The following is a 14,877-nucleotide window of genomic DNA, read 5'->3' as shown; positions in this document are numbered from 1 at the left end:
CATCTGTAAAAAAGCAGCAAAAGGAAATAATGAAACAAAGCAGAAAAAGGAGTAGAAATGATGACATTTTAAGTTTTGTAATGTGAATATTACAAATGCAGCATAGCAGATGTATGAAATTACTAATACATTTTCATGCTTAATTAATGGTATGCTCTTTTTTTTATTTTCTGTTCTCTTCATGCCCCTTCTCATCATTATCGCCATTGTTTTATATTTAATTCATCATGACATATATTGCTGTTGTGTTTAATTTTTTTTGGTTGTTGTTTTATTGGTTTTTCATTTCTGGTATTTGCATTTGATTTTGTTAAACCCCAGATCCCATTGATCCCTTAGAAGCTGATTTTTATCCTTTGCTTGATGATTTCCCTACCTCAGTCCCCGATATCTCCACCCCCATGCTCCCACCAGTAGGTGTCCAGGCTGTTGCACTTACTCACGATGCAGTGAGGGTCAGCTGGGCAGACAACTCTGTCCCGAAGAACCAGAAGACAACTGAGGTTCGGTTTTACACTGTCCGATGGAGGACAAGTTATTCCACCAGTGCTAAGTACAAGGTGATTTCCTGGTTTCTTTTCTCTCTCATTTTAGAGAAGTGACTTTGATATGCTGTAGAGATAAAATCCAATCCAATCCAATCCTTAGTCTTATACCGGGTCATTCCCAAAGGGGACTTGATCCGGTTCACAAAATTAACCCAAGAGGGCAAAGGAAAACAATAATTGGACAGAAAGTTCATCTATTACAATCCCTTATTTGTCAGTTAAGAATTTCCTAAACAGATACGTTTTCAAAGTTTTTCTAAAACGTGTCAAAGAGGAGAGGAGTCTAATTTCTGAGGGGAGGTCATTCCAGATTTTTACCAAGGCAAATGCTATAGAGTGGGAAAGCCTACCTAAAGTTTGAATACCCCTAATGGAAGGGAATACTAATTTAAATTTGTGTATTCCTCTAGTACAGGGGTAGGCAATTCCGGTCCTTGAGAGCTGGAGCCAGGTCAGGTTTTCAGGATATCCACAATAAATATGCATGAAATAGATTTGCATTTCAAGGAGGCAGTGCATGCAAATCCATCTCATACATATTCATTATGGATATCCTGAAAACCTGACCTGGCTCCGGCTCTGGAGGACCGGAATTGCCTACCCCTGCTCTAGTAGAAAGGGGTCTTTTTTTCCAAAACTGTTAGAGAAAGATCCCAAGATGGTATGCCCTTATATGACTAGAAATAATTTCCTTTAGTGCACTGTAGATAGGTGTGGCCTTCACTATTTTTCAAAGTGGGCCAAGTTGGGGGTGGGGGGATGTATGTGCAGATTTCCGGTGTGAGGGCCAAGATCATCAAACACCAAGGGGGAAATTCTGTATACGTTGTCTAAAAAGATAGGTGCCTATCACCTTGTCAATCACACTTAGGCTCCTATTATAGAATCAGGGTTTTAAAGGCCTACATTATAGGCACCTAAGTCTCCTTTAGGGAATCGTGCCTAGCAGTACCTGTCCTTCTCCGCCCCCTAAACAAGCCTACTTTGGAGTTAGGCGCCATGCGATAGGTGCCTATCTTTTGTAGAATCGAGCCTAAGAAGATAGGTGGTTACCAACCAATTAATTTTTACTCTTTTCAGTTATGGGCTTGTTAAAGTTCATAATTGAAGCCAATTTACTAATTAAGTTATGTGCCTAACTTTAGGTGCCTATTTATTTAGGCGCCCATGTTTTAGACACCTCTTATATAATTTCCCCCTAAATATCTTTGTCATGGTTGGCTGGAGGAGCTGCCGTATAGTGAGAGGCTAGAGAAACTAGGCCTCTTCTCCCTTGAAAAGAGGAGGCCGAGAGGGGACATGATCGAAACATTCAAGATAATGAAGGGAATAGACTTAGGGCTCCTTTTACTAAGGTGCTTAGCGCGTGTTACAATGCCGCACGCACTAGACGCTAATGCCTCCATAGAACTTGCATTAGTATTTTCCATATAGCGTGGGGCTTGCACGTGCTAATCTTCAGCACACGCTCAAAACGCTAGCGCACCTTAGTAAAAGGAGCCCTTAGATAAAGACAGGTTGTTTACCTTCTCCAAGGTAGAGAGAACGAGAGGCCACTTTCTAAAGTTAAAAGGGGATAGATTCTGGATAAACACAAGGAAGTTGTTCTTCACCCAGTGAGTGGCAGAAATCTGGAACGCTCTTCCGGAGGCTGTTATAGGGGACCCTCCAGAGATTCAAGACAAAGTTAGACAAGTTCGTGCTGAACCAGAACTTACGCAGGTAAGGCTAGACTCAATTAAGGCACTGGTCTTTGACCTAAGGGCCGCCGTGGGAGCGGACTGTTGGGCATGATGGACCACTGGTCTGACCCAGCAGCGGCAATTCTTATGTTCCAATGTCTCAGTCCAGCTGACTCTTCTGATTCACACAGGGGTCTGTTTGCTAAACTGCAATATGATCTGGGCTTAACATGGGAGCAAGATGTTTTGTATGCCATTTGTGTCATCATCCAGTAAACATCTTGAACAGTTCATGGCTACTGCGGGAGGTGTTACCTGAGACCCTTGTCAAAGAAGATGGAGTATGCAACTTGTGAGATGTTTCTGAAAGTTCAACATTTTCATTATGCTTCCACTGAGGGCCTACTTTCAAAGTAATGGAGAATCAAACTGACCTGACAAAATATTCATTTGTGCTTACAAAAATTCCAGCATCAGTGCTTTTTTGGACTTAAGAGGAGGTCCAATCCATAACTAAAGCCCATCGTGTTGGATACCAGTCTTGTGTTTTCCTACTATCACATGATATAAACATTTCAATATCTTTTTGTTTCTTTTCTAGTCTGCAGATACAACAGCTTTGAGTCACATTGCAGCTGGTCTTAAGCCTAACACTATGTATGAATTTTCTGTCATGGTGACTAAAGGGAAAAGGTCGAGCACTTGGAGTATGACTGCACATGCAACAACCTATGAAGCAGGTCTGTCTGGTGAATTCATTAAAGAAATAGAGCTTTTAGTGTGACGGATTTACTTTTGATTTAGCTCAGACTTGTTCAGCAATAGTTCATGGCGAACTACATTGATATACTGTGCCCGTTTATATTCTATAAATGGCACCATGATTGGCAGCCGCCCACAAAAGCGGTGCCGATCGCATCTCAGTCATCTGACGGCACCATTTATAGAACTGCAGCCACATCACAGATAAAGGTCGGAAAGGTAGGCCAGGGTTTTCAAAGTCTTCACTCCTAGTGCTTATCTGAGATGATATCATGACTAAGGAGGTGCCTACTGATGCCAAGGATGCTTCCAGCATTAACCACACCTATTTTACCCTTAGGCGTTTCTGTAGTCGCGATTCCAGCACCATTTCTGGTGGTGCTGTCTTTTTTAATGACATTTTAATTGCTTTTGAACAATGTGATCAATTAAAGGCAATTAAACCAATTAAGTTAGGTGGCGGGAGGGCGGTTACTGCTGCCTAACTTTCATAGGCTGTTGTAGGATACGTCCCTAATGACACTCAATATTGCAAGGAGCATCAGTGGGATTAGTCTTCCTAGTTCTCAGCCCACCACTCTAACTACTAGCTACGTCTCCATATCTAGCATTAGGAAATCTTTTTGCCGACTTATGTTTTCAAATTGTATTCAGTAACCTATTTGTTACATATGAGCACATTTATTTAATCTGTCAACATGAAAGGCCTCTTATAATTTCAATGTGTTATTTAAGCATTTAAATCATTGAGCCATATTGTAAGTCATTTGTAAGGACATTATTATCTGGCCATTAAGGACTTCATTTTTATAAAACAGACAACTAAATCATTCTCCCAAAGCGCCTCCATCATCACCACTCTTAGGTCTACCTTATACCAAATCCATGGTTTCTAGTGGTGTTGGCAGGAATGATCCTCAGTTGTTCCTGCCCTCACCGGCACCTTCACCCAAAATGACTGCGATGACCCCTAGCAACAGTCATGCAGTACTATCGCTAGGGTCATGTTTTGTATAAAGCTCTGTGGTGGGGCAGAGTCTGTGCTCAGGGGGATGTGGTTTTGTGACATGGGGGAGGGGATCAGACTGGTTGGATTGGACTAGGGGAATCGGAGTTGGGGGTTTGTGATTTGGGGAAACTGAACCAGGGGAGATGGTGGGAGGGTTGTGACTTTGGGGGAAGGGGAATCGGATGGGGCTATATGACACCTGGGGGGCATTGGACTGAGTGAGACATTGAGAAGATTGTGACTTTTTGAAGTGGAGGTTGGATTAGGAGAATTAGTGGAGGTGTGCTGTGTTTTTGAATTGTAAAGCATTCTATCGCAGCACACATGGACCCCGGTACTCATATCAAAACTCTGTGTTGGGTTCCCTGAAGTAGAAACGAAACATGGTCCATGTCGGGACCCTACAAGTTTGAGATAAGTTTATGGTTTTGATATTTTTTTTGGTAACATTAGAGTTTCAGTAACAGATTTAAGAATTCCACAATATATATATTGAATGATTGGTTGGTAGGACTTTTTTTGAGAGTGATATTTCATAGAGTCTCCGGGTCTCTGAGCATATTGTATATTTGATCTTTATATTTGACTAGCTGATTACCCGGCGTTGCCCGGATATTTATTTATCCCAAAATGTCCAACCCCCTACATGTCCCACCCCCCTATGTCCCACATGTCCCACCCCCCACATTACCCCCCCCCACATGTCCCATATGCCCCACCCCCATGTCCCAACCCCCTACCCTCCACATGTCCCAAAGGAATGTCCCTCTCTATGGGTCTGAACTTAGACTTAAACGGCATCGGGAGTGTGGGTATTCATCTCTGCGAGCCCGAAAACTATGGGTTGGACATTAATATCAGTCGCTTTTGATAATTTTAACATATCACCCCCTTCCCACCCCCACAGTATTTTACCCCGTCCCACCTGCACAATATTTTTCCCCAGATAGTAAGTCATATGTGTACCAAGTTTGGTTGAAATCTTTCCATGCGTTTCAGAGTTATGCTGAGTATTCATCTGTGAGCCCGAAAACACCATGGGGTAGATACTAAAATCTGTCATTTTCAATCATTTTTACATATCCCCCCCTTCCCACCCCCACAGTGTTTGTCCTCAGATAGTAAGTAATGTGAATGACAAGTTTGGTTGAAATCTGTCCATGCATTGAAGAGTTATGCTGGAACATACATACATACATACACACACACACATATATTCAAATTATAATGTGAAATATTTGACAAAATGAATACAATACAACTAACGCAAAAAGTGATTATAAACAACATTTTTAGTTTCACCTCCAGGAGCAAGAACATATAAATTCTTGGGTGAACCCACCCTTGAGCAAGCAACATAGAGTTGTGGGCCGCGAGACCCCCAGAACATATCACCCCAGGTAGTGAGGGATCTGCATACCAAGTTACGTGCAAATCGGTCAAGCCGTTTTTGAATTACTGTGAGAATGGCAGCTTTTTACATTTTTTCCACTGACATGAATGGGTGAAATCTGATTTAATGCTTGTAGCTCCGCCCACGTGTGCATGTGGGCCGCGAGACCCCCAGAACATATCACCCCAGGTAGTGAGGGATCTGCATACCAAGTTTCGTGCAAATCGGTCAAGCCGTTTTTGAATTACTGTGAAAATGGCAGCTTTTTACATTTTTTCCATTGACATGAATGGGTGAAATCTGATATTCTGTTTGTAGCTCCGCACACGTGTGCAGGTGGGCCGCGAGACCCCCAGAACATATCACCCCAGGTAGTGAGAGATCTGCATACCAAGTTTCGTTCAAATCGGTCAAGCCGTTTAGAATTACTGTGAGAATGACAGCTTTTTACATTTTTTCCATTGACATGAATGGGTGAAATCTGATTTTCTGTTTGTAGCTCCGCCCACGTGTGCAGGTGGGCCGCGAGACCCCCAGAACATATCACCCCAGGTAGTGAGGGATCTGCATACAAAGTTTCGTTCAAATCGGTCAAGCCATTTTTGAATTACTGTGAGAATGGCAGCTTTTTACATTTTTTCCATTGACATGAATGGGTGAAATCTGATTTTCTGTTTGTAGCTCCGCCCACGTGTGCAGGTGGGCCGCGAGACCCCCAGAACATATCACCCCAGGTAGTGAGGGATCTGCATACCAAGTTTCGTTCAAATCGGTCAAGCCGGTTTTGAATTACTGTGAGAATGGCAGCTTTTTATATTTTTTCCATTGACATGAATGGGTGAAATCTGATTTTATGTTTGTAGCTCCGCCCACGTGTGCAGGTGGGCAGCGAGACCCCCAGAACATATCATCCCAGGTAGTGAGGGATCTGCATACCAAGTTTCGTTCAAATCGGTCAAGCCGTTTTTGCGTGATCGCGGCACATACACACACACACACATACATACATACATACACACACACATACCTCCGATTTTATATATATAGATTACTACATTAGAGGGTTTGGGTTTTTTTTAAAAAATAATGTTCAAGTGAGTTAATTCTGTTGAGCGAAGGGTTTATTTATGTTCCAGTCTCAGTATTCCATGGAATTGTTATTGATTTTAGTGTTTGTTGAGCTACGAAGGGGCTTAGATCATGGTGAATGTTTCTTCATGATCTTGTTGGATGTTTCCTCTGCATGTTCGTGAGTGCTTTGGGTATTGGAGGTATAGTGCTGGACTGGTTCCAGTCCTTTTTGAAATATCATATTTTTTGCTATTTGGTCTAGTTGGTCTGATGTTACGTGTGGCATTCCCCAAGGCTCGGCATTGTCCGCTGCTTTGTTTATTTGTTACCTCTTTGTAAGGCGTTGCATAAATGTGGGGTCAGCTTTCGTGTATATGCAGTTTCTGAGTCCGTTTAGCAACTCTATTGGCACTGCTTTGCTGGATTTGCAAAATTGCTTCCAGTTGAATCAGGTGTAGCTGAATGTGACAAAGATAGAAGTCTTATGTATAGGTTGTGACAGACTGTTGCAGTCGTTTCCCACAGAAATAGTGTTAGATGGTGCTATTATCCCTGTTCTGCGTCAATGTTGGGATAATTTTGGACTCAGTGCTGTCATTTAAGCCTCAGGTTAAGGCGGTGGTGTCACAGGTTTTTTTTCAAACTCCAGCACCGATCAGAAAGTAAGGCAATGATAGCTCAGACCTGTCGGTAAATTTTGGCTGCAAATGTGGCACAACAGAGTTAGAGAATGACTTGGCAATTATAGAGAATCGCTTGGAGTGATCATTTTAATATTAACAACCTCATTGCACTACATTTGCACGGCAGTATCAGAGACTGCTCGAAAACTCGGAAAAGACCTCGATAAGCCATTTTGATAATCCGCCGTTAAAATGCATGCACGCTAAACCGGCTGGAACCGGTTTTATCGAGCACGTTAAAGGCAGATTTTAGTTTTTAGAACCTGCCCCTTAATCGGTTCATAGACAACGGCGCGAAAGACAAAGGCGCGCGCCGACAACTGAGCGCAAGACGGAGGCGCGCACCAAAAAAATTACAGTTTTTAGGGGCTCCGACGGGAGGTTTTGTTGGGGAACCCCCCCCACTTTACTTAATAGACATCGCGCCGGCGTTATGGGGGGGTTTGGGGGTTGTAACCCTCCACATTGTACTGTAAACTTAACTTTTTCCCTAAACACAGGGAAAAAGTGAAGTTTTCATTAAAATGTGGGGGGTTACAACCCCCCCAAACCCCCCACAACGCCCCCACAATGCGGCGTGATGTCTATTAAGTAAAGTGGGGGGGTTCACCCCCCACGGCCCCCCCGTCGGAGCCCTAAAAACAGTAATTTTGAGCGGCGCGCACCTCCGCGCTGCGCTCAATTGTCTGGGCGCGCCTTTGTCCCGACGCACTTTTGACCTGACACCCCTTAATCAGGTATATTTCTTTTCTTCCTGTCCTGTGGAAGATGCAGGATATGACATTTAATCTTCATTTCTCAGTGTCAGCTTTAAACACAGTGCATTACCAAAGGACCCGTGTATGATGCACATGACATGAAATCTAAGATTACTAGGGAAGTCATTGATGATTGAATGTCTTGTTAGTGTCAATTTGCTGCCATTTCCACTGAAATGTATTATTCCTTTGCTCCTTTTTTTCCTCAGCCCCCACCTCAGCTCCTAAGGACTTGACAGTCATTACCCGTGAAGGGAAGCCTCGAGCTGTCATTGTCAGCTGGCAGCCTCCATTAGAAGCCAATGGCAAAATTACCAGTAAGTGCCGGTAGATATATTTGTAAAGAGTTGCTTTTACTGGGATTGCCAGGCACAGATTTTTATTGTTCTTACGCTGTCTTTCTGTACTTAACTCTTATGGATAGTAAGGCAGTGTTTGGACTGGGGGGGGGGAAAATCTTTCAGACATCAAATTCTACATCCGTCCTAAGGCAACGCTATGCTCTCAAAATGATTGCATAATGCTTATAATTGCACAGAATCCATCTTCCATAGACAAAATCAAGTGTGCCAGTTCTCAAAGTTTATACTGCAAACAGACCTGGGGTCTATTCTATTATCTACTGACTGAGGTTCATAGTCTAAAGCGCGCGAGGACAAAGGCGCGCCGACAACCGAGCGAGGACTTCATCGCACCGAAGAAAAACCGTATTTTAAAGGGCTCCGATGGGGGGTGTTGGTGGGGAACCCTCCCCACTTTACTTAATAGAGATCGCGCTGGTGTTGTGGGGGGTTTGGGGGGTTGTAACCCCCCTCATTATACTGGAAACTTAACTTTTTCCCTGTTTTTTTAGGGAAAAAGTTAAGTTTTCAGTATAATGTGGGGGTTACACTCCACACCCCCCCCAACATGGCAGCGTGAGGCAGTGCGATCCCTATTAAGTAGAGTGGGGGGTTCCCCCCACAGCCCCCGTCAAAGTCCTTTAAAATACGGTTTTTCTTCAGTGCGATTAAGCCCTGCGCTCAGTTGACTCGGTTGTTGGCGTGCCTTTGTCCTCGCGCGCTTTTGACCCATCACCACTGACTGATATACTTAGGGCTCCTTTTACGAAAGTGCGCTAAGGTTTTTAGCGCACGCACAAAATTACCGCACGCTATAGCTCGTGGTAGCTGAAAATCTACCACCTCCAACAAAGGAGCCGGTTGTGGCTAGCGCGCTCGGGAATTTAACGCACGCTATTGCGCGTGTTAAGGCCCTAGCGCACCTTTGTAAAAGGAGCCCTTAAATTTTGTAAATAGCTAAATAGATTGATATATTTGGGTTTGCTCTAGAGCAGGGGTGTCAAACTCGATCACATAAAGGGCCGAAATCTAAAACATAGGCTAAATCGTGGTCCAAATTTTTTATTAAGATACTTGGGGTTCATTTTATTAAGGTGCGCTTACCGATTTAGCACGCGCTAAATGCGCACTATAATAAAAGGACCCCTTAGTCCTAGTAGAAGTACAGTGGTACCTCGGTTTACGAGTGCACCGGTTTGCGAGTGTTTTGCAAGACGAGCAAACATTCGCAAAATCGGCACCTCGGAAACTGAGCGTACCTCGATTTGTGAGCGGCGCCCCTCCCGATCCGGCACCCTCCTCCCACGATCTGGCACCCCCCGCCGTGATTTAGCACCCCCCCCCCCCCCCCCGCCGCCGCTTCTTACTGTCATCTGGGCCTCGGTACCGGCATGTCCTGTGAGTTGGTGCCGGTGCCCGAAGATTAGCCTCCTCTTCTTGCTGGGCCTTGAGCATCTGCGCATGCTCAAGGCCTGCGAGTTCACGCTCTCTCCGTCTCCCCCGTCTCTTTCCCCATCCGGCCACCCAGGGAGATGGGCTGCAATTGCTCCACGGCCGCCACCAGCGCCTCCAGGGGAGGTAAGTCAAGGGATTGTTCACTTCCCAGAGAGAACCTGCCCCTTGCCCACCCACCCCCAGCTCCCAGGTTTGCTTTTCCTGTTGTCTCCTGCTCTTTCGCTTGCTTCCTGATCTTCCAGGTACTGTTGATTTACAGCTGATGTAGCATTTGTACTGGTGGGCCAGCTTAAGTGCAAAGTTGAAATTGTCTGGCGGGCCAAATTTTATTACACCGCAGGCCAGATTTGGCCCATGAGCCAGAGTTTGACATGTCTGCTCTAGGGAGTGACATGGGAACCATGGTAATTACCATGGTAATGGGAAGAACCCTTGAAAATCCCCTGGGAATGCCGCAAGGACATGGACCGTTCAGCGGTAGGTCTGTGGGAATGGTAACTGTTCTCACAGCATTCCTATGGTAATGGGGAAGCATCTGCCATTGCTACTGCTGCTGTTTATCCTCTTACCTTATGCTGCCACCTCCACTGCTGCCATTACCACTGCTGCTTCTTTAGACTAGCGGTGGCAGAGGCAAAACAAAGAAAAGCCGTTGCAAGTCCTTTCTCTTCCTGTTTGCAGCTGCCAGACCTGCTTCCCTCTGATGTAACTTCCAGTTCTGGGGCAAAGCCGGCAGCCACAAGGAGGAAGCGAAAGAACTCATGACAGTTTTTCTTTGTTTTGCCTCTGTTGCTGCTGCTGTTAGCAGAGGTTGTGGCAGCAGTGGGGACAGCATTTATATTGGCGTCAGGTGAGAGGGGGGACTGCCTTGCTGAATGGAAGGGGAAGGATACAGACATGCTGGATGAGGGGAACAGACACTCTGGATGGAAGGGGAGTAGGGACAAACAAGCTGGATGTAAAGGGAGGTGGACACACACTGGATGAGGCAGACAGGGGGGCACACACGCTGGATGGAAGAGGAGAGGTCACACATGCTGAATGGAAGGAGGGACAGACTTGTTCTATGGAAGCCGAGGGGCACACATGCTGGATGGAAGGGGAGAGGGACAGACTTGCTGGATGGAAGGGGAGGAGGACAGACATGTTAGATAAAAGGGGAGAGAGACCAATGCTGGATGAAAGGAGATGGGGACAGACATTGGATGAAGAAGATGGAGAAGCCACACTGGATGGAAAGGGAGTGGTACAGACATGATGGATGGAAAGGGGAGGGGAGGGGGACAGACATGCTGGGTTAGGGAGATGGAGACAGACAAGCTGGATGGAGGGGTGGGGCTCAGACTTGCTGGATGGGGAAGAGAAGGGGACAGAAATGAATGTAGGAGGGGAGCAGAGTCAGAATCTGGATAAAAGGTGGTTAAGGGGAGGGGACAGACACACTAGATGGTATGGGATGGAGATAAAGCAGATGCTAGATGGTGTCAGGGGAGAGAGAAGGCTGACCTTGAATAGAAATGGAGGGATAGAGAAGGCAGACACTGGATGGAAGTTGGCGGGGAGGGACAGAAGCAGGCACTGAATGGAAGTGGGGAGTGAGAGGAGAAAGGGGGCAGCACTGGATGGCAGAGGTGAGAGAGGGGACAGAGAGAAGGCTGAATGTGGGGGTGGGGATGAAAGTGGATTGAGAAAGTGAAATAGGAGAGCCAAACCGAGGGAAAGAAATGGCAAACTATAGGTAGAAACAGTAAAAGAAGGGGAAAATTGAAAACTTTATAGAAAGAAAAATGACAAATGGACAAAGAGAGTTAAGGAAAAGCCAAGGAGAGCAGAAACCAGAGACTGGGTCCAACACAATAAAAAAAAAACAAATAGCCAAAAAACAAAGGTAAAATCAATAAATTTTATTTTTAGTAAATTTTTATTTAAAGTAGTTATTTAACATTTATAAATATAGAAAGTGGAAATAAGGTAATATATATTTTAGTGGACTAACTGTTGGAGAGCAAACCATCCTTCCTCCTTTCAGAATAATATACCCTAACTGTCCTGACCTGAGGAAGGTGATTTTGGCCTCTAAAAGCTAATTGAGATACTTGTATTTAAAATCCAGTAAAATAGCTTCATCATATTTTCCACTTTTTGTTGTATTTATATATTTGTTAACTTGTAATGTAGTGAGTGGTATATGCCAGTTTTTGAAATTTATGTATGTTATCTTTGGTCCCCTTTTATGAAGCCGCAGCGGTATTAGCTCCGACACTCAAAGGAATTCTATGAGCGTCGGAGCTTTTACCGCCACAGCCGGTGATAAAAAGGCCTAACGTGGCTTCATAAAAGAAGGGGTTTATATTTTGCACAGTACAGGTGGATATGTCATTTTTTTCTCTTTCTTTGGTACTGCACTGTGGCTTCTTGGGGGTTCAGTTTAATATTTTTCTACATATTTCTATTTTAAATTTGTGGTTAGTTATTATATACTGTGTGAGAGTCTGTCTTTGTTCTGCGTATATGAAAGAGAAATGGTTTTCTGTTAGCATTAACTGTGCAGGATGGATCTGTGCTAATCTGGCTTCTTTAGTTTTCCTGTAGGTTTATTGATGTTCTAGAATCCATTGCAGTGCTTGGTGCTGTTGTTATGGTAGGGTAGAATTGCTCTTCAGGTCCCGGGTAACATTTGTAGTGTTCTGTATTACTTCTGTATGCCTGTGTTCTGTATGCCTGTGACTGGATTTTGGATTTGGATTTAGATCACACCTTTGTCAGTAATAGCGTAAGACAAGTTTCATTCATTGGATGATGGAGACAGAAAGGGAGTGTTAAAAGAGGAAAAGGAGATAGCTGACAGGCTAAATGAGTTCTTCACTTCAGTCTTCACGAAGGAGGACACGACCAACATTCCGGAACCCAAGCAGATCGCAAAAGGAGATCAGGATGAAAATCTGGTCCAACTAGAGGTAAGCAAAGTGGATGTCCTCAGGCAGATAGACAGGCTAAAGAGTGACAAATCGCCAGGTCCGGACGGCATTCACCCAAGGGTACTCAAGGAACTAAGGAACGAAATAGCTGAGCCGCTTAGACAAATATGCAACCTATCATTAAAAACTGGAGAGATTCCGGAAGACTGGAAAATAGCAAATGTCACGCCCATCTTCAAGAAAGGCTCAAGGGGAGACTCAGGAAACTACAGGCCGGTGAGCTTGACCTCGGTCCCGGGAAAGATGATGGAAGCGCTGATTAAAGACTGCATCTGGGAACACATCGAAAACACTGGGCGGCTAAAGCCGAGCCAGCATGGCTTCTGCAAGGGCAGGTCATGCCTCACTAACTTATTATACTTCTTCGAGGGGGTAAACAGCCAGGTGGATAAAGGGGAATCTATAGACATAATTTACCTTGACTTCCAAAAAGCTTCGACAAGGTACCACATGAAAGACTGCTAAGGAAGCTATGGAACCACGGGGTGCAAGGGGAGGTCCACCGTTGGATCAAAAACTGGCTGGCGGACAGGAAACAGAGGGTTGGAATAAAAGGCCATTACTCAGACTGGCAATGGGTCATGAGCGGAGTTCCACAGGGGTCAGTGCTGGGATCGCTCCTGTTCAATATATTTATTAACGACCTGGAAGCAGGAGCAAAATGTGAGGTTATTAAATTTGTGGATGACACCAAATTATACAGCAGGGTTGAAAGCGAGGAGGACTGCAAAAATCTCCAAAAATATCTGACAGCGCTGGAAGAGTGGACCAAAAAGTGGCAAATGAGCTTCAACATAGGGAAATGCAAGGTCATGCATGTAGGGAAAAAGAACCCGATATTCACTTACAAAATGGGGGGAACACCGCTGGGGGTGAGTAACCTTGAAAGAGACCTGGGAGTGATGGTAGACACATCATTGAAGGCGTCGGCGCAGTGCGCCACAGCCTCAAGGAAGGCAAACAGAATGTTGGGCATCATTAAGAAGGGTATCACGACCAGGACGAAGGAAGTCATCCTGCCACTGTATCGTGCAATGGTGCGCCCGCACCTGGAGTACTGTGTCCAGTACTGGTTGCCGAACCTCAAGAAGGACATGGCGGTACTTGAGAGAGTCCAGAAAAGAGCAACTAAGCTAATAAAGGGTATGGAAGACCTCTCATATACTGACAGACTGAAGAAGCTGGGGCTTTTCTCCCTGGAAAAGCGGAGACTTAGAGGAGACATGATAGAAACCTTCAAGATCATGAAGGGCATAGAAAGAGTAGACAGGGACAGATTTTTCAAATTACGGGGAAACACAAGTACAAGGGGGCACTCAGAGAAATTGAAAGGGGAAAGGTTTAGAACAAACGCCAGGAAGTTCTTTTTCACTCAGAGGGTGGTGGATACATGGAACGCGCTACCGGAGGATGTGATAAGCAGGAGCACGCTACAGGGCTTCAAAGAGGGTCTGGACAGGTACCTAGAGGACAAAGGGATTGAGGGGTACAGATAGGAGTAGAGGTAGGTAATAGGGATAGGATTAGAGGCAGTTACAAATTAGTCAGGGACACTGTTCAGGCAATTAGGCCTGATGGGCCGCCGCGAGAGTGGACCGCTGGGCAGGATGGACCTCTGGTCTGACTCAGCGGAGGCAACTTCTTATGTTCTTATGTACAGTAGGTATTTTCATCGTCCTGGAGAGCCTACAATTTATGTTTTGTACCTGATTCAATGGATGGTTGAATGACTTGTCCAAGATTTCAAGGAGCAACAGTGGCCTCCCTAGTTCTCGTCCTGAAGCTCTATTAATAATAATAATAATTTATTTTTATATACCGCCAAAGCCATGATAGTTCGAGGCGGTTTACAAGAAGTGCTAGGTACAGCTAATACAGATAACACATACAGTAGACTCTCAGTTATCCAGCACCCATGGGGATTGGTAGATGCCAGATAACTGTAGTTTCTAGTTGCTTCAGAGTTAATCTAAAATAGTTTTGTCTCCCTTCCCACCTCACTCTCCTCCTCTCCCTATCATCCCCCCCAACCCTACCTCCACTTGTAGATCCAGCATCTGTTCCTCCCTTTTCAACCTCCTTTCTGGTCTGGGTCATTTTAGGACCGGCATCCATCCATCTCCACTCACTGCCCTTCACCCTGCTGGACATGCTGGACCCTGCCCCCCCCCCACACACACTTTTGGTCCACCTTCCA

At 45.0% G+C, this 14,877-nt stretch overlaps 1 protein-coding gene across 3 annotated transcripts in view; it reads left to right on the top strand.

Annotated features, from left to right (window-relative positions):
* DCC (DCC netrin 1 receptor) overlaps positions 1–14,877 on the top strand; it is a 906,493-nt gene that overhangs the window by 673,215 nt on the left and 218,401 nt on the right. For 2 of the 3 annotated variants that reach the window (XM_033934276.1, XM_033934268.1), the window contains exons 16-18: positions 382–560; positions 2,832–2,970; positions 8,116–8,223. The exons of the other annotated variant lie outside the window; for it this stretch is intronic. In XM_033934276.1, the coding sequence (XP_033790167.1) occupies positions 382–560; positions 2,832–2,970; positions 8,116–8,223 (426 nt within the window). The remainder of the gene's footprint in view (positions 1–381; positions 561–2,831; positions 2,971–8,115; positions 8,224–14,877) is intronic. 3 annotated transcript variants of the gene reach the window in all.

This window comes from Geotrypetes seraphini, chromosome 1 (genome assembly GCF_902459505.1).
Source record: "Geotrypetes seraphini chromosome 1, aGeoSer1.1, whole genome shotgun sequence".
NCBI lineage: Eukaryota > Metazoa > Chordata > Amphibia > Gymnophiona > Dermophiidae > Geotrypetes > Geotrypetes seraphini.
The sequence above is the reverse complement of the archived record's forward strand: the minus strand, read 5'-3'. Positions and strand labels throughout refer to the sequence as shown.